At 54.2% G+C, this 15,370-nt stretch overlaps 5 protein-coding genes across 5 annotated transcripts; 2 read left to right on the plus strand and 3 right to left on the minus strand.

Annotated features, from left to right (window-relative positions):
- Positions 1-804: 804 nt before the first annotated feature.
- On the minus strand, positions 805-5,090 carry SAC7 (GTPase activating protein (GAP) for Rho1p). Its single transcript, XM_062916073.1, has 3 exons — positions 3,666-5,090; positions 3,180-3,551; positions 805-3,094 (listed from the first exon to the last, which is right to left on the minus strand). Exons 1-3 carry the CDS (start codon positions 3,889-3,891, stop codon positions 963-965), a joined length of 2,730 nt encoding a protein of 909 aa, XP_062762087.1. The 5' UTR covers positions 3,892-5,090; the 3' UTR covers positions 805-962.
- Positions 4,588-5,963, plus strand: QC763_0110110 (uncharacterized protein; the record flags this gene model as incomplete). The annotated part of the gene is made up of 1 exon (XM_062906479.1): positions 4,588-5,963. The coding sequence occupies exon 1, from the start codon at positions 5,655-5,657 to the stop codon at positions 5,961-5,963; it is 309 nt and encodes a 102-aa protein (XP_062762088.1). The 5' UTR covers positions 4,588-5,654.
- A 1,292-nt stretch (positions 5,964-7,255) lies between these two features.
- On the plus strand, positions 7,256-7,774 carry TIM9 (protein transporter tim9; the record flags this gene model as incomplete). The annotated part of the gene is made up of 3 exons (XM_062916074.1): positions 7,256-7,263; positions 7,340-7,409; positions 7,511-7,774. The coding sequence occupies 3 exons, from the start codon at positions 7,256-7,258 to the stop codon at positions 7,703-7,705; spliced, it is 273 nt and encodes a 90-aa protein (XP_062762089.1). The 3' UTR covers positions 7,706-7,774.
- Positions 7,775-8,217: 443 nt separating this feature from the next.
- Positions 8,218-11,091, minus strand: SEC63 (secretory subunit). Its single transcript, XM_062916075.1, has 2 exons — positions 8,781-11,091; positions 8,218-8,729 (listed from the first exon to the last, which is right to left on the minus strand). The coding sequence occupies exons 1-2, from the start codon at positions 10,741-10,743 to the stop codon at positions 8,560-8,562; spliced, it is 2,133 nt and encodes a 710-aa protein (XP_062762090.1). The 5' UTR covers positions 10,744-11,091; the 3' UTR covers positions 8,218-8,559.
- A 132-nt stretch (positions 11,092-11,223) lies between these two features.
- Positions 11,224-14,927, minus strand: QC763_710820 (uncharacterized protein). The gene is made up of 3 exons (XM_062916076.1): positions 13,530-14,927; positions 12,284-13,445; positions 11,224-12,230 (listed from the first exon to the last, which is right to left on the minus strand). The coding sequence occupies exons 1-3, from the start codon at positions 14,257-14,259 to the stop codon at positions 11,990-11,992; spliced, it is 2,133 nt and encodes a 710-aa protein (XP_062762091.1). The 5' UTR covers positions 14,260-14,927; the 3' UTR covers positions 11,224-11,989.
- Positions 14,928-15,370: the final 443 nt, after the last annotated feature.

The following is a 15,370-nucleotide window of genomic DNA, read 5'->3' on the forward strand; positions in this document are numbered from 1 at the left end:
TTGATATGAGAATCCATTTGTATTTTACACATCCCCCTGCCATTCCCTACAGAGCAACCCTCTCATTTGCTGGCTTTGTCCATTGCTACACACACACACACACACACGCACACACACATACACACACACATACACTCACTCCCTCTCCCCACCCACCCAGTTTTATACCCCCCCAAACCCCAACCCCCTTTTAACCCCCCTCTCATAAAACGAAAAAGACAATTCATCCATCATCATATTCTTTCACCATGATGACAACAACAACAACAACAACAACAACAACAAGAAAAAGGATTCGTAAGATATAATCATAAACCTCTTGAAAAAAAGAAAAAAAACCATGTTCAAAAGGGGTGTGTCTGTGTGTGTTGTCATGTGTGTAAAATAAAAATAAAAAAAGGTAAATAACAACAACAACAGCAACAACAACAACACCAAACAATCATAATAAGCCAACACACTCCTGGGTATCCTGGATCGCAAAACCGTTGCCGCACCAAGACACCTCGCTATCTTCCCACCCCCCAATCCCCATCCCCATCCCCGTCAACGAATCCTTCCCCCCACCACACAACACACACAGCTCCACCAAATCTACCACCAAAAGCCAACTGTTTATACCACACACACCCCCTGTTCTTCCAACACTTTGTATATAAAACTACCGTCCAATTTTCCCTCTTTACACCACAAATACAACACACACACACACACACACACACACACACACACACACACACACACACACACACACACACACACAAAAAAAAATAGAAAGTTGTAATAAACAAACAAGAAACCCACCCGGACAAAGACCCAATTCATAAACAATCGTTTGCCGTCATCATCAGAAATGAACCCCATCCCGACCAACTAGGTAAGCCGTAACCGAGCCCGTTTGTGTGTGGAGTTGCGCAGATCTCCCGTACCCTTCTTCTCCACCCTTTCTTTAATCATTGTTGCTACGTCTCTTGCGGTTCCGTATTCGTACCCTGCTGTGGTGCCGCCGGCAACGGGGGAACAGCCGGAGGAGGAGCCAGAGCGGGGACGCCGCCGCTGCCAGCCACGTTGTTACCCTCCTCCTCTGCCCGCTTAAGATCCAGACTCTTCCCTCTCGAAGACGACAAAAGGCTGGAACCAATCGAAACCGTCCTCTCGCCACCAGGCGGCGACTTGGCCCTGCGCTGCTCGACATTTTCCTTGTGCTCACGGTACTTGTTCTTGATCCAGCTCGAGATCTTATCTTTACCACCACTTCCCCCGCCTTCGCCTGAAGACACTTCGCCGCTGGCAATGGCCCGATCGAGGGAGTCGCCCGTCATGCTCTGCCTCCCCTTGTAGCCCGAGCTTCCGATCGACGTGGTGCTGGTTTCGGCGTTGGAATGCGTTCCGAGCAGCCGGGGAGAGGATAGCGGGGGGTAAGACGGGCCCGTGTCCTCCTTTTTCCGTGACAGACGCCATCTCTTCTTTTGGCTCTTTTCTCCCGACTCAGGACTGGTCACTTCTGACGTCACAGCCGTCAGCTCATCCACCTGGTCCATGTCCGAGCTCTCGTTGAACGAGCTGTTCAGTGACGTCGGCGGGGACTTTTTCGATTTCAAGGTGTTTTCTGCATCGTTGGGCGTCAAAAAAGTGTGGTGTTGAGTTTCTGCATCGGCAACCGTAGGCTGAGGTGCTGGAGGTGCTGGCGCCTGTGGCGTCGTGTCAGATGCTGTTTCCGACTTTGGCTCAGCTGGAGCATCTCCCGGAATGGCAAGCTTGGACCCAGAAGAGATTGTCTCTAGAGGATTGGGTGTTTCGGTGTTTGGTGACGCGGCTGTGGAGTGCGACAGTGATGCTTGTGAGCTGTGTGCGCTGGGGTTGGCGCTACCTGGCATCCTTTTCTTCCTCAGCTTGTTTGGCTTTCCGCCTTCACCGTCGCTTGTGGCAATCCGTTGGAACAAAATTGGCAGCTTCCGTTCCTTGGATGGTGTCGTGACTTCAGGAACAGGGGAGATGGGCTCGAGCAACTTCTCCTGACCTGGCACAGCCAGGTTTGGTAGCGGGACGGCTAGATGTTCGGGTCGTGGCCCGCTTGGTGCCGTGGTTTCCGGTACCGGTACCGGTACCGGCGCTGGCGGTAATTGCGTGTTTGCTTCCGTCTCTTCCGGCGTAGCAACTTCTTCTAACACTGCTGGGGGAGGTATGACTGCGGTGGTAGGAGGAGCCACCGGCGTCAGTGGACTGACAACTGCCTCTCCGCGATTACCAAACCTGCCAGCCTGCAGTGCTGGGGACTTCTTTGATGGGACAGTGTTGCTCCTGTTGAGTCCACCGGTCGGAGTGGTGGCAACAGCTGGGCTCGCGGGACTCGGGGCGCCGTTGGAGGCCATGGAACGTCTTGAAGAGGTCGACTTGTTCCTACGAATCGACCCATTCTTTCGGACGCTCTCGGCTCCGGCGCTCGCGGTCGAAGCAGACCGATGAACCCCAGACTTCCTGTTGGGAGTATGCGGAGGCTTGGGGTTCTGCACTTGCTGAGCCGTCTTCTCGTCCAATCCTGTGCCTTGCATGCCAATGAGGAAATGATCCTGGTTTTCGATGAGGAAAATGATGACGAGTTGGTTCAGCCGGTACTCTTCAGGCGCCATCGCATGGTGAGGATGAGAAAGCATGCCGGGTTGAAAGATGGCAGCCAGATTCTGCGAATTCATCCTGTTCTGGTCCGACTTGGCCGCAAAGACCGCAAGCAAATCCAGGATGTACAACAGAAGCTGGCGGTTGAGGGGCGGTAATTCCGTAATGAGCTGTTGGTACCTCCTGATGGCGGCGTCCATATCGAACGTCTCGACGAATTGCGGCCCTTCGGCCTCACCGGCGCCCGGCCTCGTGGCCCCTCTCAGAGGTTCCCGGAATTTCTCGTAAAGATCCAGGGGCACGACCGGCTCGGGGAGATCGTTCAGGTATCGGCGAAGCACGTTGGCGGCGTCGTGAACCGTGTAGCCGTCCCAGACGAGACCTTTGCCGTACCTATCGGGCGAGTCAAAGATGTTCTTGAGCTCCTTGATTCGCTTCTCAGACCCGCTGAGGCGAAAGATGCCCTCAATTTCAGTGGCTTCAACGTCATGTTAGTTCTCACACCTAGTCACAAAAGCCCGGCTTTCTTCCATCCCGATTACAGTACACAACGGGACACGCACCTCTCTCCTTCAAGAAAATACCACATTTTGCTACCACGATCGGCACATAACCATAGATGTAGCTCTTGCCGTCCTCGTCGACGAGCGAGATGGCGACGTTGGCATACGTGATGCTCTGCCGGAGGGGAACACCAAAGATGCCTTGGGGACGGGCTTGGTCTGCGACTATTAGTTTCGGTCCGGCTCGGCACAACGGTTTTGGGCACGATCCTCTCGCGAATCTCCTAAGGCGCCAGGTTAGGATGCGGGCGATGGCATCCAACTTGGGCACCTCTGGTCGCTTCGGTCTCTCGGGCAGCGGCGGGCTCATGTTTGCACTTGCTGAATGAGCTGCTCGCCTCTCTTCTTCTAGCACAATGTTCTGGAGCAGGACTGCGGCGGACGGAAGTTCTTTATACAATCCCTCCATGTCTTCCGCAAATATGGGTCTCCTTCCGGGCTGCTTGAATCTGGTGTTACAGGACGGGGTGGACAAGGTTGCGTTACCATTTGCTTCCTGGTGCTTGGAAGGGAGTTTGAAACCTTTCCACCAAGACTTGAGATCACGCTTGCTGGGCGGAGAAACAGCAGATGACAGCTGGGTGGGAGCCGCGGGGGTGGAGGGCGTATGCTGGTGGTGGTGCTGATGTTGATGATGATGCTGGGAGGGCTGCTGCTGCTGCTGCTGGGAAGCAACAGGCGGGTGTGGTGCTGGTAGTGCGGCGGACGTCATGGCTGCGTGTCGGCGCGTAGGCTGGCAACTGAATCAGTGCCACAGCACTGGCGAGGCTGAGGGCTCTGCCTTGGAGTTCGCCAGGTTCAAATTGGGATGTGGAGGGAAATCAGAATCCAGATCGCGATGCTTGCTATGCTTGCTGGCGGGACCAAAAACAACCAAAAACGGCGGGACGGGTGTGGGCAGGTGCCAAAACAATTATGCGCGTGGGGCGAGGTTGTATGGAGTTGTCGGTAGGGGTTCTGCGACGCGCGATGGTGGTTGACTTGGACTTGTTACTGCCCGTTGCTGCTGCGGCGGCGGCTGGCTGGGCCCCGTTTTCTTGTAGTAGTAGTAGTCGGCAAGGACGGCGGATGGATTCGAGTGATTCGAGCTCGGTCGGGGACACATTCGAAGGACGGTCGACGGTCGGCGATATGTCGCGCGGGGAGGGGAGGGAGGGTATTCGCTGTGCGGACGAGACAGAGGGCGTGTCGTGTTTGCAGAGGTGAGTTTGATTAAATGGACCCGGTGTGCGACGCAGGAGGGAGGGACGGCCGGTTGCTTTTCAAGACTGCCCCGGGGGAACACTTGGGCAGAATGAACAGGGGACAGGAGCTTCCCCCAGCGACCTGCCCCAGAACCAGCCCACAGTGCCAAGTCTGTCCCCGCACTGACCTTGGCGTCAGGACGATGTTCTCTCAACGGTGTTCCGTATGTAACCCCCAGCCTGGAGCGAGTCAAATTGTTTTTCTTGCAGGAGTAAACATTGGAGAGTACACGTATTTGGGGATCGTTTCTTCATTTCCATTACCCGCCACGGTAGATTACCTAGATTCCCGGTTACACTACACGTGGAGAGTCTGAGGTACCACGGATCGTTTGCTTCAAGAATACAGCGCCGTGCCCGCAACCAAGACAAGAAAATCACAAAGGATGGCAGACTCCGACTTGGCCAGGCCCTCCCCCAAGACTGCGGCTGCCAGGGACGTGGTTCTTTGGAGGCTCAATTCTGGATTCCGGACAATGGATCAAAGTGGACAGCCCTGCCCGTCCGTGCCCGCTGCCCAGCTCTTTTTCAAGCCCCCCAGTCATAGCCGTCCTGGGAGGGGTTTTGATTCTGGCCAGCGACCACCTGGCCATTTGTTTCTCGATGGATTTGCTCGCGGGAATAGCATTTCAGAAGGGGGAATGACCATAGAGATCTTCACCGCAGATCCCGGCATTTGATACGGCTATAATAACCACCATGCTACCATCGTGAACGAAACGCTCTCTCAACAGTCAAAAATGCTACCCCTCCATTTCAACGCTCAGCTGCCCAGCTGGCCCCCCTCCTCCGTCCCCCAAAGTCGAGCTCCCCCGGTCCCTGCCGCAGCACGCGCTTGTCGCACCAGCCTCTGCCTCGGCCCTCACAAGACATGTCAAACCTGGCCTGGCGTGGTGGGACTTTGAGACCTTGCTCAGAATTACAGCACACTTGCTTTCCCAGAACAGGATTCACCATCTGCAAGTCGACAGGAAGATCTTGTCCATCTTTGGAGGGTCGCTTATGGCGCACGAAATCAGTCCAATCGTGGAAGCGATGCCATGGAAATTGTCCCTGAATTGCTCCTCTCAGCAACAGCTGAAGCCTGGAAGAGGGAGCCATCTACTTATTCTATCTAAACCCATATCGAGAGATGGGACTAATGACGTATGTAGGGTTCACTGCAGGAATAGACAACTTCTAGACTGTGGTTTCTCAACAGCCGCTGCCGCGACGTGCATCTGCTTGTTTGATGGTGCATTTTGAGCTTTTTATGAATGAACAATGCAAAAAAAAAAAAAAAAAAAAAAAAAAAAAAAGTCTTTCGTCTCCGGGGAGTCTTTTGTTTTCGCTCATTATTATTTTGTCCGCCGGGAACCAACTCCAGCCTTTCCCAACTTTTGGAGCGCCAAACCGGTCCACTGGAAAACGGAGATTGACGGCAGCTTTTTGTTCCCTTGCTGCCGCCCACGCGATATATTTTTCCAAATATAGCACAGCGGTGTCTCTGGGGAGTTCGTCATCCTTTTTGCCCCCCTTCATCACTTTGTTATGTGAATGAAATCCTTCTTGACAGCGTCCACTAGAGCTTGCCTGCAGTTATTCACCAAGTATGCGGCTGCAATTGGCTTGTCGTCAGCTGACCCTGCATGGAAAAATATCGAGCAAGAAAGCGTCTCCCCATCGCGATGTGTTGTTCAGCTCTTCGATTTGGGGAACTGCTCGATCCTGCAGGGATCCATTAGCGCAGCCTCCCTCCGCCGCCGCCGGCAGCAGACGCAATAACGCTGGCGATCTATAGCAGGTTTGCAACCTCCCTCGCCGGCGGGTAAGGTAGGCCTGGAGAAACCAGGCGCCGGATGCGGCCGAGGATGATGGTGGCCTTCTATAGCCTCCCCAGAGTTCTAGGTCGTTGGTTTCCAGCGGGTTTGATTCGCGACGGGCTGGTTATGGTCGACCCCATCATCCGCCATTCTGGGGGTCATGTGCACCCGCTTCAATCTCAACACAGTGCGGCAGATGCTTGGTGGTACCTTACAGGTCACATTTTTTATTTTTACAAGAGACTCTGGAACCTCGACTCCAGAGCATCCAGACCCCGCAATATAGCTAGGTAGGTAATCAATATTCTTCCTTCTTCCAGACCAGAAGTAAAAGCGCTTGTTTCATCTCTCAGCCCTCTCGAGTGATACGAGCTCTCTCTGCCAACGCCATAGGTCGTTCTTCCTTCAGCTTGCTGCCGGCGCCTTTGGGGCACCTCTGATTGGCCATCCCTACATCTCCATCTAGATATGCGGGCCAAGTTTGTACCAGAAAGGGGATTCTCCAGAGGAAAACACCGGCTTAAGATATTCGCGGATGTTCAACACGTTTACTAAGAGACCACAAATATGATGAATAGCCCAGCGGATATGCTCAAGAGAAGCCTACCTCAAGACAAAGTCATCCAGATGCAGGGGAAACTCCAGCCTCATATCATATTAACACATAGTGGACTCCCCATCCCCTTTCATTGTACACAATCCAACTCCCCAATTCACTCACCGCTCTTGCCCCATTAACCGAAAAACTCCCCCAAAAAATGCCTTTTTTTTTTTGAAACATCCCCATATGGTGAAAGATTCCTGTTGCTGTGAACCCACCTCCCCAGCCTGCCGGCTCGGCTTCGGCACAACCCGCTCCCCTTCGTCATAGGACAGACGCTGCGCACAGACCATTTTTAACAGTCCCAAGGCACGGAAATTTCTTATCGGCGATAACACCTGGTGGAAGCTCGGTCTCAATCGACATCATCGCTGCCTACCATCATCAAACCACCACAACCACCACAACCACACAACCCACACAACCAAAATGGACGGGTATGTCCCCTCCCCCCCGCTCCCCCTTCCTTTCCCCTCAGCCCCGCAAGAATGTCGCTAATAAAGATGTAAAAAGCCTCACAAACTCCGAACAGCAAATCCTCGCCGACCGCATCCAAAAGCGGCAGATGAAGCAGTTTATGGGCGTACGTTTCCCCCTTCCCAAGAGGTTGTAGTAGTAGTAGTAGTGGTGGTGGTGTTCGTATGGAATGGGGGCCCTCTTCGCTGACGCTGAGAGTACGTACAGATCTTTGGCAACCTAGTAGACTCCTGCTTCACCTCCTGCGTCGACGACTTCCAGTCCAAAGCCCTTTCCGGCCGCGAGACCGGCTGCTTGTCCCGCTGCGTCTCCAAGTGGATGGCGACCAACGAGCGGATGGGCGAGCGGTTCGCCGAGCTGAATGCTGCTGAGATGGAGAGGCAGCAGAGGGGGGGTCGTTGAACTACACCATACCATACCCACACGACACAATATAAAACACAAGGGGTGGGGGGCAGGACAATATCACTGTTTTGGTGTGGGGAGGAGGGGGGAGGAGGGGGGGAGGGGGGGGGGCGCGAGGGTGGGAACGCAAAGGGGGGCCTGGGATAGATGGCGGAGGGGGGGAAATATCCCGTGTAACAATATCGAATTGATGCCTTGTTGGTTGGCGAAATCATGTTTTGAGTATTCTATCAAGCCGATACAGGGAATGATGATTGAGGGTAATAGAGTGGAAAGGGAAGGGGAAAAAAACTCTCTGTTCAGATATCAACCAACCACTCGCTCTGGAACGTGACACAACTCCCTAGCCGTCGAACAATCGGTTAAAAGAACAGCTGCTGCAAAAGCAACAGAGCCAAGTGATACCAGAATAGATAATAGGGAGACCTTGACCATATCACAAACTCACCAACACCATCACAAAACTGTTCTCATGCTTCTCAATTTCCCCCCTCTACCACCCCTCCCTCTCTCAAAAGTAGCTAAAGATGCAAAACGCCATGCCAGAGTCCCCTTCTCACCCCTCATACGCTCTTTGTTTTCCGCTTCGGCAACAAACAAACTCTCTCTAAACGCCCTTATCAAAAAACATAAACCCTCCCCCCCAAAAAGAATCCATCAAAAAAAAAATATGTACAACCAACCACCCCCTTCTTACTACCCACCACCACCACCACCACCACAACAACAACAACAACATCTCTACTCAACATCAAATCTCACTCACTCATCATCAGGCGGTTCCGTTCAGAAAACAAATAAATAATTGTCGACAAAACACATCCCACCACCACCGCAAGAGGATCAGAAACCTAATTATCCTCCTCCTCCGTGTCCGTGTTCGTATCACTGGTATCATCGCTCTCCTCGTCCGTCCCGCTCTCCTCGTCGCTGTCCTCCTCGTCGCTCTCCTTCACCACCTTCTTCTTGGGCTTTGGTGGCGCACCACCCTTGGCGGCGTGCATGATTCCCGCCAGAGAATCTGTCTTCACATTAGCATCAGATACCTCCAGGGCAATAGACTGTAACATACCCTCCTCCGGTTCGCTAATCTCATCCTCCACCACCTGCTCCATCTCGGCAGCCTTGCTCGCCTCCTCCACAATCAGCGTCACCTCCATCTTGGTGTCAAACCCGACATAGCTGTCGCAAACCACATGCATCACAAAAGTGTAGTGCCCCGCCTGTGGTGGCGCCTGGAACTGCGCCTTCAGGGTCTGCATCGCAAAAGTAGGCGTCTTGCCATCCGCCTCAAAGATCGGCTTGTCAAACTGCGCAAAGGTAAAAGGTGGCACCGCCACACGGCCTTGCTTCGAGTCTGTGAGGAAAACGTGCCACCTTGGAGAGTGGTCGCGCGCAAAGTATGGGGACGCGGCCAATGGCGCAGAGATGGGCTCGTCAGGGGTCTCCTCGTAAATGGGTCTGCCCTTCTCGTCCTTGCCAATCTGCTTCTTGGCCTTGCGGCCAAGGATGGCGTCAAGGTCGTCTTCGGCTGGGTCGATATCCTCGAGATCCAATGGCTCAATCTCGGGCACGTTTTCGCTGCCTGGTGGCACGAAGCGGCCCTTGACGACGAGTGTGACGAGAGAAGAGGGGAGAATGAACTTTTCACCAGTAACCTTGAAGTATGCCTTGGCGACGCGGAAGAAGGGTAGCTGCTTAGCAACAGAGACGGCTTCGCGGTATTGCTCATCAGTGAGAAGACCCTTGCCGACAACCAGGCTGCGGCGCTTAGCGTCCGGCCTGTCCATAAAGTCCTGCACGTTGGTGTGAACCTTGGAGTCACCATCGACAGCCTTGACAGTCGCTGGAGTAAAGTGAGGAAGCTGGAGAAGGGGCGAAGATTTTGGTGGGAGAGCCTGAATGAGGAGCTGGCTGGCGTAGTATGAAGACAGGAGAGGAGCCGTGTTCATGTAGGCAAGAGAGATGGCGGTAAGAGACTTGTTGAGAGCTTCGGCAATTGGGGCGACGGCGAACTTAGCCTTCTCCAAGATGGGGTCGTCAAGCTCGACGCGTCCGAGGTAGGCCCATAGAAGTGCCAAGGCCTTGCGTTGGGGGCCACTTTCGAGATCCTCCAACTTCTCCTTGTCCTTGACAGAAAGACCGCCAGCGAGAGGAGAGAGCTCGCCCTCGGCAAGAATTCTGGACTCAACCTTGGACAAGCCAGAATCGGCCTTGTCGCCCCTGAACAGCTCGTCGTATTCCTGACCCGTGCTGAGGGCGCTAATGACGCCGCCCTCGTCGATGTTGTCCTTGTACTCCCTGAACAGCCGGTTGGCGCTTTCCATGAGAACGCCCTCCTTGGACCGTCTAAGCGTCCCGTACCACCATGACCCAACCAGGTATGGTAACAGAATACCAAAGAGCGCAGAGTACAGAAGCACAACATACTTGCCATTGCCGTCAGACACAATGGCCTTTGGCAAAGCAATGTTGATGCTATAACCCTGCTTGCCATCAGGGTTACCATACTGGATATAGTTGTTGCGCACCTCCTCATCGGTCAAGGCCTGGTGGGCCTTGGTGATCTCGACGTAGCGGGCATTGAGATCGTCCATGGTCTCGTTCTTGGAAGCATCAGGCTTGATCTTGTCGGGGTGGAACTTGAGGGACAGCTTCCTGTAGGCGCTCTTGATCTGCTTCTCGGTGGCCGACTCGGAGATGCCGAGAATGTCATATGGGTTCCATAGCTTCTGCGTTGGCGTCTCGGTGTTCTGGATGAGGACGAGCATGTAGCCCATGACAACCCAGCCGACGGCCACGGCGATGATGAGCCATAGCTTGCGGTCCTTGCGCTTCTCCTTCTTGCGTAATGAGTCGACAACGTCGGTGTGTTTATGTTTGAAGCTTGTCCGAATGCGCGGGAACGAGGCGGCGGGGTCTCGCGACCTCTTGACGAGGATGTATGTAAGTGGGAGGGTGATGATGAGCGTCAGGGTAAAGACGAAGAAGGGCCAGAGGTAGCCCTCCTCGTCGTAGGCGTAGTCGGTGCTCATGTCGGCGGTTCTGCCGAGTGGGCACGACTAGGTTAAGCTGGGTGTCGCAGTCTGGTTGCTGTTGTTTTCTCGGGAGGGTCGCGAAGTATCAAGCTGCCAACAAGGTAGGTGTCCTCCGAAGGCGAGCGTGGTGTGGGCAATTGGGGGGAAGAAAAGACAAACTATGATCCAAATCCTATATTGCTACTGCACCAAGGGGACAGATTGACAAAGGTTGGAAGTTAAAGTCCACACAACCTGAAGAGTTCGGGTGGGTGCTGGATGCAATGTGGCGGCTTCTCACAAGGTGCTGCTTGTCTGGACACTTTTTTCGCGGCCAGCGGCAGCGCCTGCCCGGAAGTGAATCGTGGCCTCGAAATCCAGAGCAGGGGGTCCAAGCTCCCTGGCTGCCCCCTTGGCATCAGCCCCGCCAACTGCCCGCCCGCTTTGCCGCCTCTTGGCTCGGTGGCCATCGGTGGCTGCAACGTGACCGTCAGGTGTATAATCATGATGATTATTATATTCATATTCCTTTCCTATTCGAGCCATTTTAGAGCCAGTACCAGTACACTACGCTGTCGCACAAGTTGAACTTCAAAATAAACTCAATAAACGCTGATCTGCTTCATCATCATAGCCAAGATCACAAGCATACAAGCTGCCCTGTCTACCCTATCTATCTGCAGTACTATGCTGAAACGAGGTATCGAGAGCAAAGAGTTCACACGCCATGAGAGGAAACCGTCAAAAAGGAAAAACTCATGATAAAATGCCATCGGGAACGCCTTCCTCCAATGATGATGATGATGATGATGATGATGATGTTGTGATAGTATATGAAACAGACCGGTAGTCTATGCCCCCCTCCCACCCCCGAGAAAAACGACGAGAAAAAGAAAACCGTTAGACCCAATCTTTTAACCGATGGCGAGAACAGCAGCACCCCGGATTCATTTCACCTGTCTAGTCCCCCGGCTCCTCACTGTGCTTCCATGTATCGCCTGACCATAATCGTACACATGTACAACACTGCAGCCGTGATCAGGAGCACAGGCAAGAGCTCCGGGGGGAGAAGCACAACAGCAGCCATTCCAAAGAGCCCAATCTGGCGCAGCTTTTCAATCCACCTATCCTGTTCGTCGTCGGCCTCGGCCCTCCACGCCGCCTTGACGCCGCTCGCCTCTGCTTCATTCGTATGTCTGCTGTCTTGTTTCTCGTCACCATCATCTTCGCTCCCGGTGTCGGCAGCGTCTCGCTCGTTGGGCTGTCAAGAGTACTGAAAGTGGTGCGGGAATCCACCTCTGCCTCCGCGAGGTTGACCGCCACCGCCGTTGAAAGCGAAGCCACCACCTGGGAAGCCACCACCGCTGCCGCCTCCAAAGGGACCACCACCGCCCATCATGGAGAAGAGAATCTCGGGGTCAATGCCGCCGTGCATACCGCCGCCACCGCCGAACATGTCAGCCGGATCTTGCAGGTCAACGCCGCTGTCATAACGCTCACGCTTCCTATCATGCTGTTAGCAAACAAGCTTGGTTGTCAAATCCCGGGATAAACTTACTGAGGATCACTCAAGTTCTCGTAAGCCTCGCTGATGTCCTTGAAGCGAGCCTCGGCTTGCGCATCTCCAGGGTTCTTGTCAGGATGGTGAACAATGGCGAGCTTGCGGTACGCCTTCTTGATCTCTTGTTCGGTTGCCGTCTTCTCGATCCCCAAAATCTTGTAGTAATCCTTGCGCAGCGACTTCTTGAGCTCCAGCTCGGCTCTCCTAACCTCCTTGGCAACTGTTCTGTCCTCGGGATCGAGCTCGTGGATCGCCTTCCATTCCCGGACAGCCGCCTCCCACTTCTCGGCCAGCCCCAAAGCGTTGGCCTTGGTCTTGCGAGCCTTCAGATACGAAGGGTCGAGGCTGACAGCCTTCTCACAGTCGGCAATGGCCTCATCGTACTGCTTGAGCTTGATACGGCACAATGCCCGGTTTTGGTACAGCTTGGAGTTGGTGCCCTTGTTGGCGGGGTCAACCTCCAAAGCCTTGGTGTAGAGATCGAAAGCAGACTGCCACCTGCCGGCCTTGTACTCGCTGTTACCCTCCTCCTTCATCCTGTCGAGTTTCTGGACCACACGGAGCCACTTGATAGCGTCCCTGAAGTCGGGATCGCAGTTAAGCGCCTGCCGGAAATGCTGGACAGCCTTGTCGTTCTCGCCAGTGGCATACAAAGCACGTCCACGCAGAACAAGAGCCTCAGGATCCCGGCTGTTGTTGCGGAGCAGGGACATGGCGATGTTCTGGGCCTCACCGAGAGAGTTGACGTCGCCCATCTTGAGAAGGGCCTCACCGCGCATCAGTTGCCACTTTCTTGGCTTCAGAGCGCCCATACCAAGCAACTTTTCGGCCATGTCCAGAGGGTGCAAAACCATAGAGGCGGCGGTGCCATCCCTGAGCGCTGATTGAGCAGCTCTGATATGACGGAGCATCTCCTTGGCCGGGGCCGTGTCCTTGGCTGATGGTGCTGGCTGGATCCGGCTGAAGGTAGCGATAGCCTCCTCTGGCTGGCCGGTGCTGGTGTAGATACGAGCCAAGCGCAACAAAATCTTGATGTTGTGAGGGTCCAACTCAACGGCCTTCTTGCAGTCTTGCAAAGCCTCAGTCCATCTGCACGCAGACATAAAAGCAGCAGCCCGGTTGCCCAGGTAGGTCGCCGAGTTTGGCTGAAGAACGACAGCTATACAGGGGAAAAAAAAAAGCATTAGTCACACCCGCATCTCGACCGAAAAAAATTGCGTTTCAGTGTTTGTTGGTGACCCACCTTTGGTATAGAACTCAATAGCATGCTTGTAATCGCCGGCCTTGAAAAACTTGTTGCCATCGTTCTTGAAAGACTCTGCCTGCTCAGCCTCTGATTGCACGGGGCTGGAAGGCGACGACCGGTGAGGCGGGGGAGCGGGGACGGCCTCGTCAGCCGGAGTGGCAGCACCGTTTGCTGAGGCGTCTGTACCGTTGCTCAAAGGCACCGTGAAAGAGTTGGTGTGAGGAAAAGCGGTGGGCTTCTGCTGGCCAGAGGCAGCCGCAGCGGCGCCGCCATTCACGGGGTCTTTTTCGACGTCCATTGATTTTCTTTCGCTCAGGCCAGACAGCTCGGAAAAACGCTTGTTGCGCACCTCGGGAGGCAGGTTGAGGGGATGCTCTTCGGGGTCGATTTTCTTGCGGCGGAAGGACGACGAAGAGATGGGGTCGGTTGCGTGCCGGGCAGAAGAGCGGGAGGGTCTCGAGGATGAAGAAGATGAAGAAGGCGGCTTTGACTCGCGCGTGGGCGGCGACGTCGACCGGTGTGACTTTTTGGTCGGGGACCGGGATGAGGATGTTTTGGGAGTGGGCGCCTTTGTGGGCGAGGGAGGGTGCTGCTGCTGCTGCTGCTGCTGCTGCTGTTGGGACTCTTGGATGACGGTTTCGTAGTTTGGAGGAAGATCCTCGTAAGCGTACGGTTCCTCCTCGTCCGGGGAGTTGGGCTTCTTCGAGATTTTGGAGAAAAACTTCATTTGCAGTGGGTTCCGCAGTGGCTTAACACTAAAAATCGTCTCACCCAAGGCCCTGATTGTTATACAGTAATTCTGCCGTTGGACCCAGTCACAAAAGACAGCAACAAAAAAGATGCTGGTGACTTTTAGCAAGCTGCACCCTTTGTATCAATGCAGCGGCATCAAGGCAAAAATAGGTGAATAGACTGGCGGCAGGTACCGGGCGTCAAGGTACACCTTTTTTTTTTTTGGCAGGTCGGCTCAAGGGCTGTGCGGTGCAGTTGCGGCGGTGGGCGGAAGGGCGCGGGGGAGGGGGGGTTGAAGTGTGGGCGAAGCGGGAGTGTGGGAGCAGCCGTACAGTGAAGTTCTTCTGGTAGCTGGTGGAAAACGTGGGAACCAGGAGAATACAGAAGAAAGTGGAAAAGTCAAGAGGTCGGGGATGGAGTCAAGGAGTCAAGGAGTCAAGGAGTCAAAGCCAAATGGTCTCTTCTAACTCCTGGTGGATTGATTGAAAGGGTTTAGATGATTTTCTCAGCCGTCCAAGCAAATCAAGCAAATCATGGACACATGGACGATGGAGCCCTCTCCTGTGCCCCGTTCGGGTCTCTTCCAATTCGAAGAGCCACAGGCAGAGCCAGGCATCAAGCTGGCTGGCTGGGGGCAAAAGCGAGCGTTGCTCTGGAAATTTGGGACACCAGCGAGACCAGCAACTGGACCAGTGATGCCATTCGTCAAGCACCCCCCAGCGATCTCCTGGTGAAAGACACCAAATGTCCAAGGCTGGTGCCCCGTTTGAGGAATATAAAATACAAATCACAACCGTAATAGGGGGGGTTGACACACTAGTTCTCGAAGCTTCTGTGGGTCGGCCCGTCCGCAGTCGGCGGCTTTTCACTGTAATGAGCGGTCAGTTGCAAGGCTGACGTCCATATCTTCATCTCTCGATATCAAGATATCCATCAGTAGGTATCATCAGCCACTTCCCTTCTTTCTTTCTTTCTTTCCCCTCCCCTCCCCTCTCGGTACTTCTCGATACATAGTGCTACAGTCAGAAATAAATATGCTCGTCCAACCTGGCCAGATTGGAGGGATCATCCGCAAGCGCTTTCCGCGCCTTTTGGCGAACCGTCTG

This window comes from Podospora pseudopauciseta (genome assembly GCF_035222475.1).
Source record: "Podospora pseudopauciseta strain CBS 411.78 chromosome 7 map unlocalized CBS411.78m_7, whole genome shotgun sequence".
NCBI classification, from domain to species: domain Eukaryota; kingdom Fungi; phylum Ascomycota; class Sordariomycetes; order Sordariales; family Podosporaceae; genus Podospora; species Podospora pseudopauciseta.

Bases quoted from the DNA above. Each gene is read 5' to 3' on its own strand.
- QC763_710820 (XM_062916076.1), bottom strand. From the start codon at position 14,259: ATGAAGTTTTTCTCCAAAATCTCGAAGAAGCCCAACTCCCCGGACGAG. The intron at 13,446-13,529 runs GTGGGTCACCAA...TCCCCTGTATAG, and splicing joins TATTGAGTTCTATACCAAAG to CTGTCGTTCTTCAGCCAAAC. The intron at 12,231-12,283 runs GTAAGTTTATCC...ACAGCATGATAG, and splicing joins GAGAACTTGAGTGATCCTCA to GAAGCGTGAGCGTTATGACA.
- SAC7 (XM_062916073.1), bottom strand. From the start codon at position 3,891: ATGACGTCCGCCGCACTACCAGCACCACACCCGCCTGTTGCTTCCCAG. The intron at 3,552-3,665 runs GTAACGCAACCT...CGTCCGCCGCAG, and splicing joins CAAGCACCAGGAAGCAAATG to TCCTGCTCCAGAACATTGTG. The intron at 3,095-3,179 runs GTGCGTGTCCCG...ATGACGTTGAAG, and splicing joins TATTTTCTTGAAGGAGAGAG to CCACTGAAATTGAGGGCATC.
- SEC63 (XM_062916075.1), bottom strand. From the start codon at position 10,743: ATGAGCACCGACTACGCCTACGACGAGGAGGGCTACCTCTGGCCCTTC. The intron at 8,730-8,780 runs GTATGTTACAGT...ATGTGAAGACAG, and splicing joins GATTAGCGAACCGGAGGAGG to ATTCTCTGGCGGGAATCATG.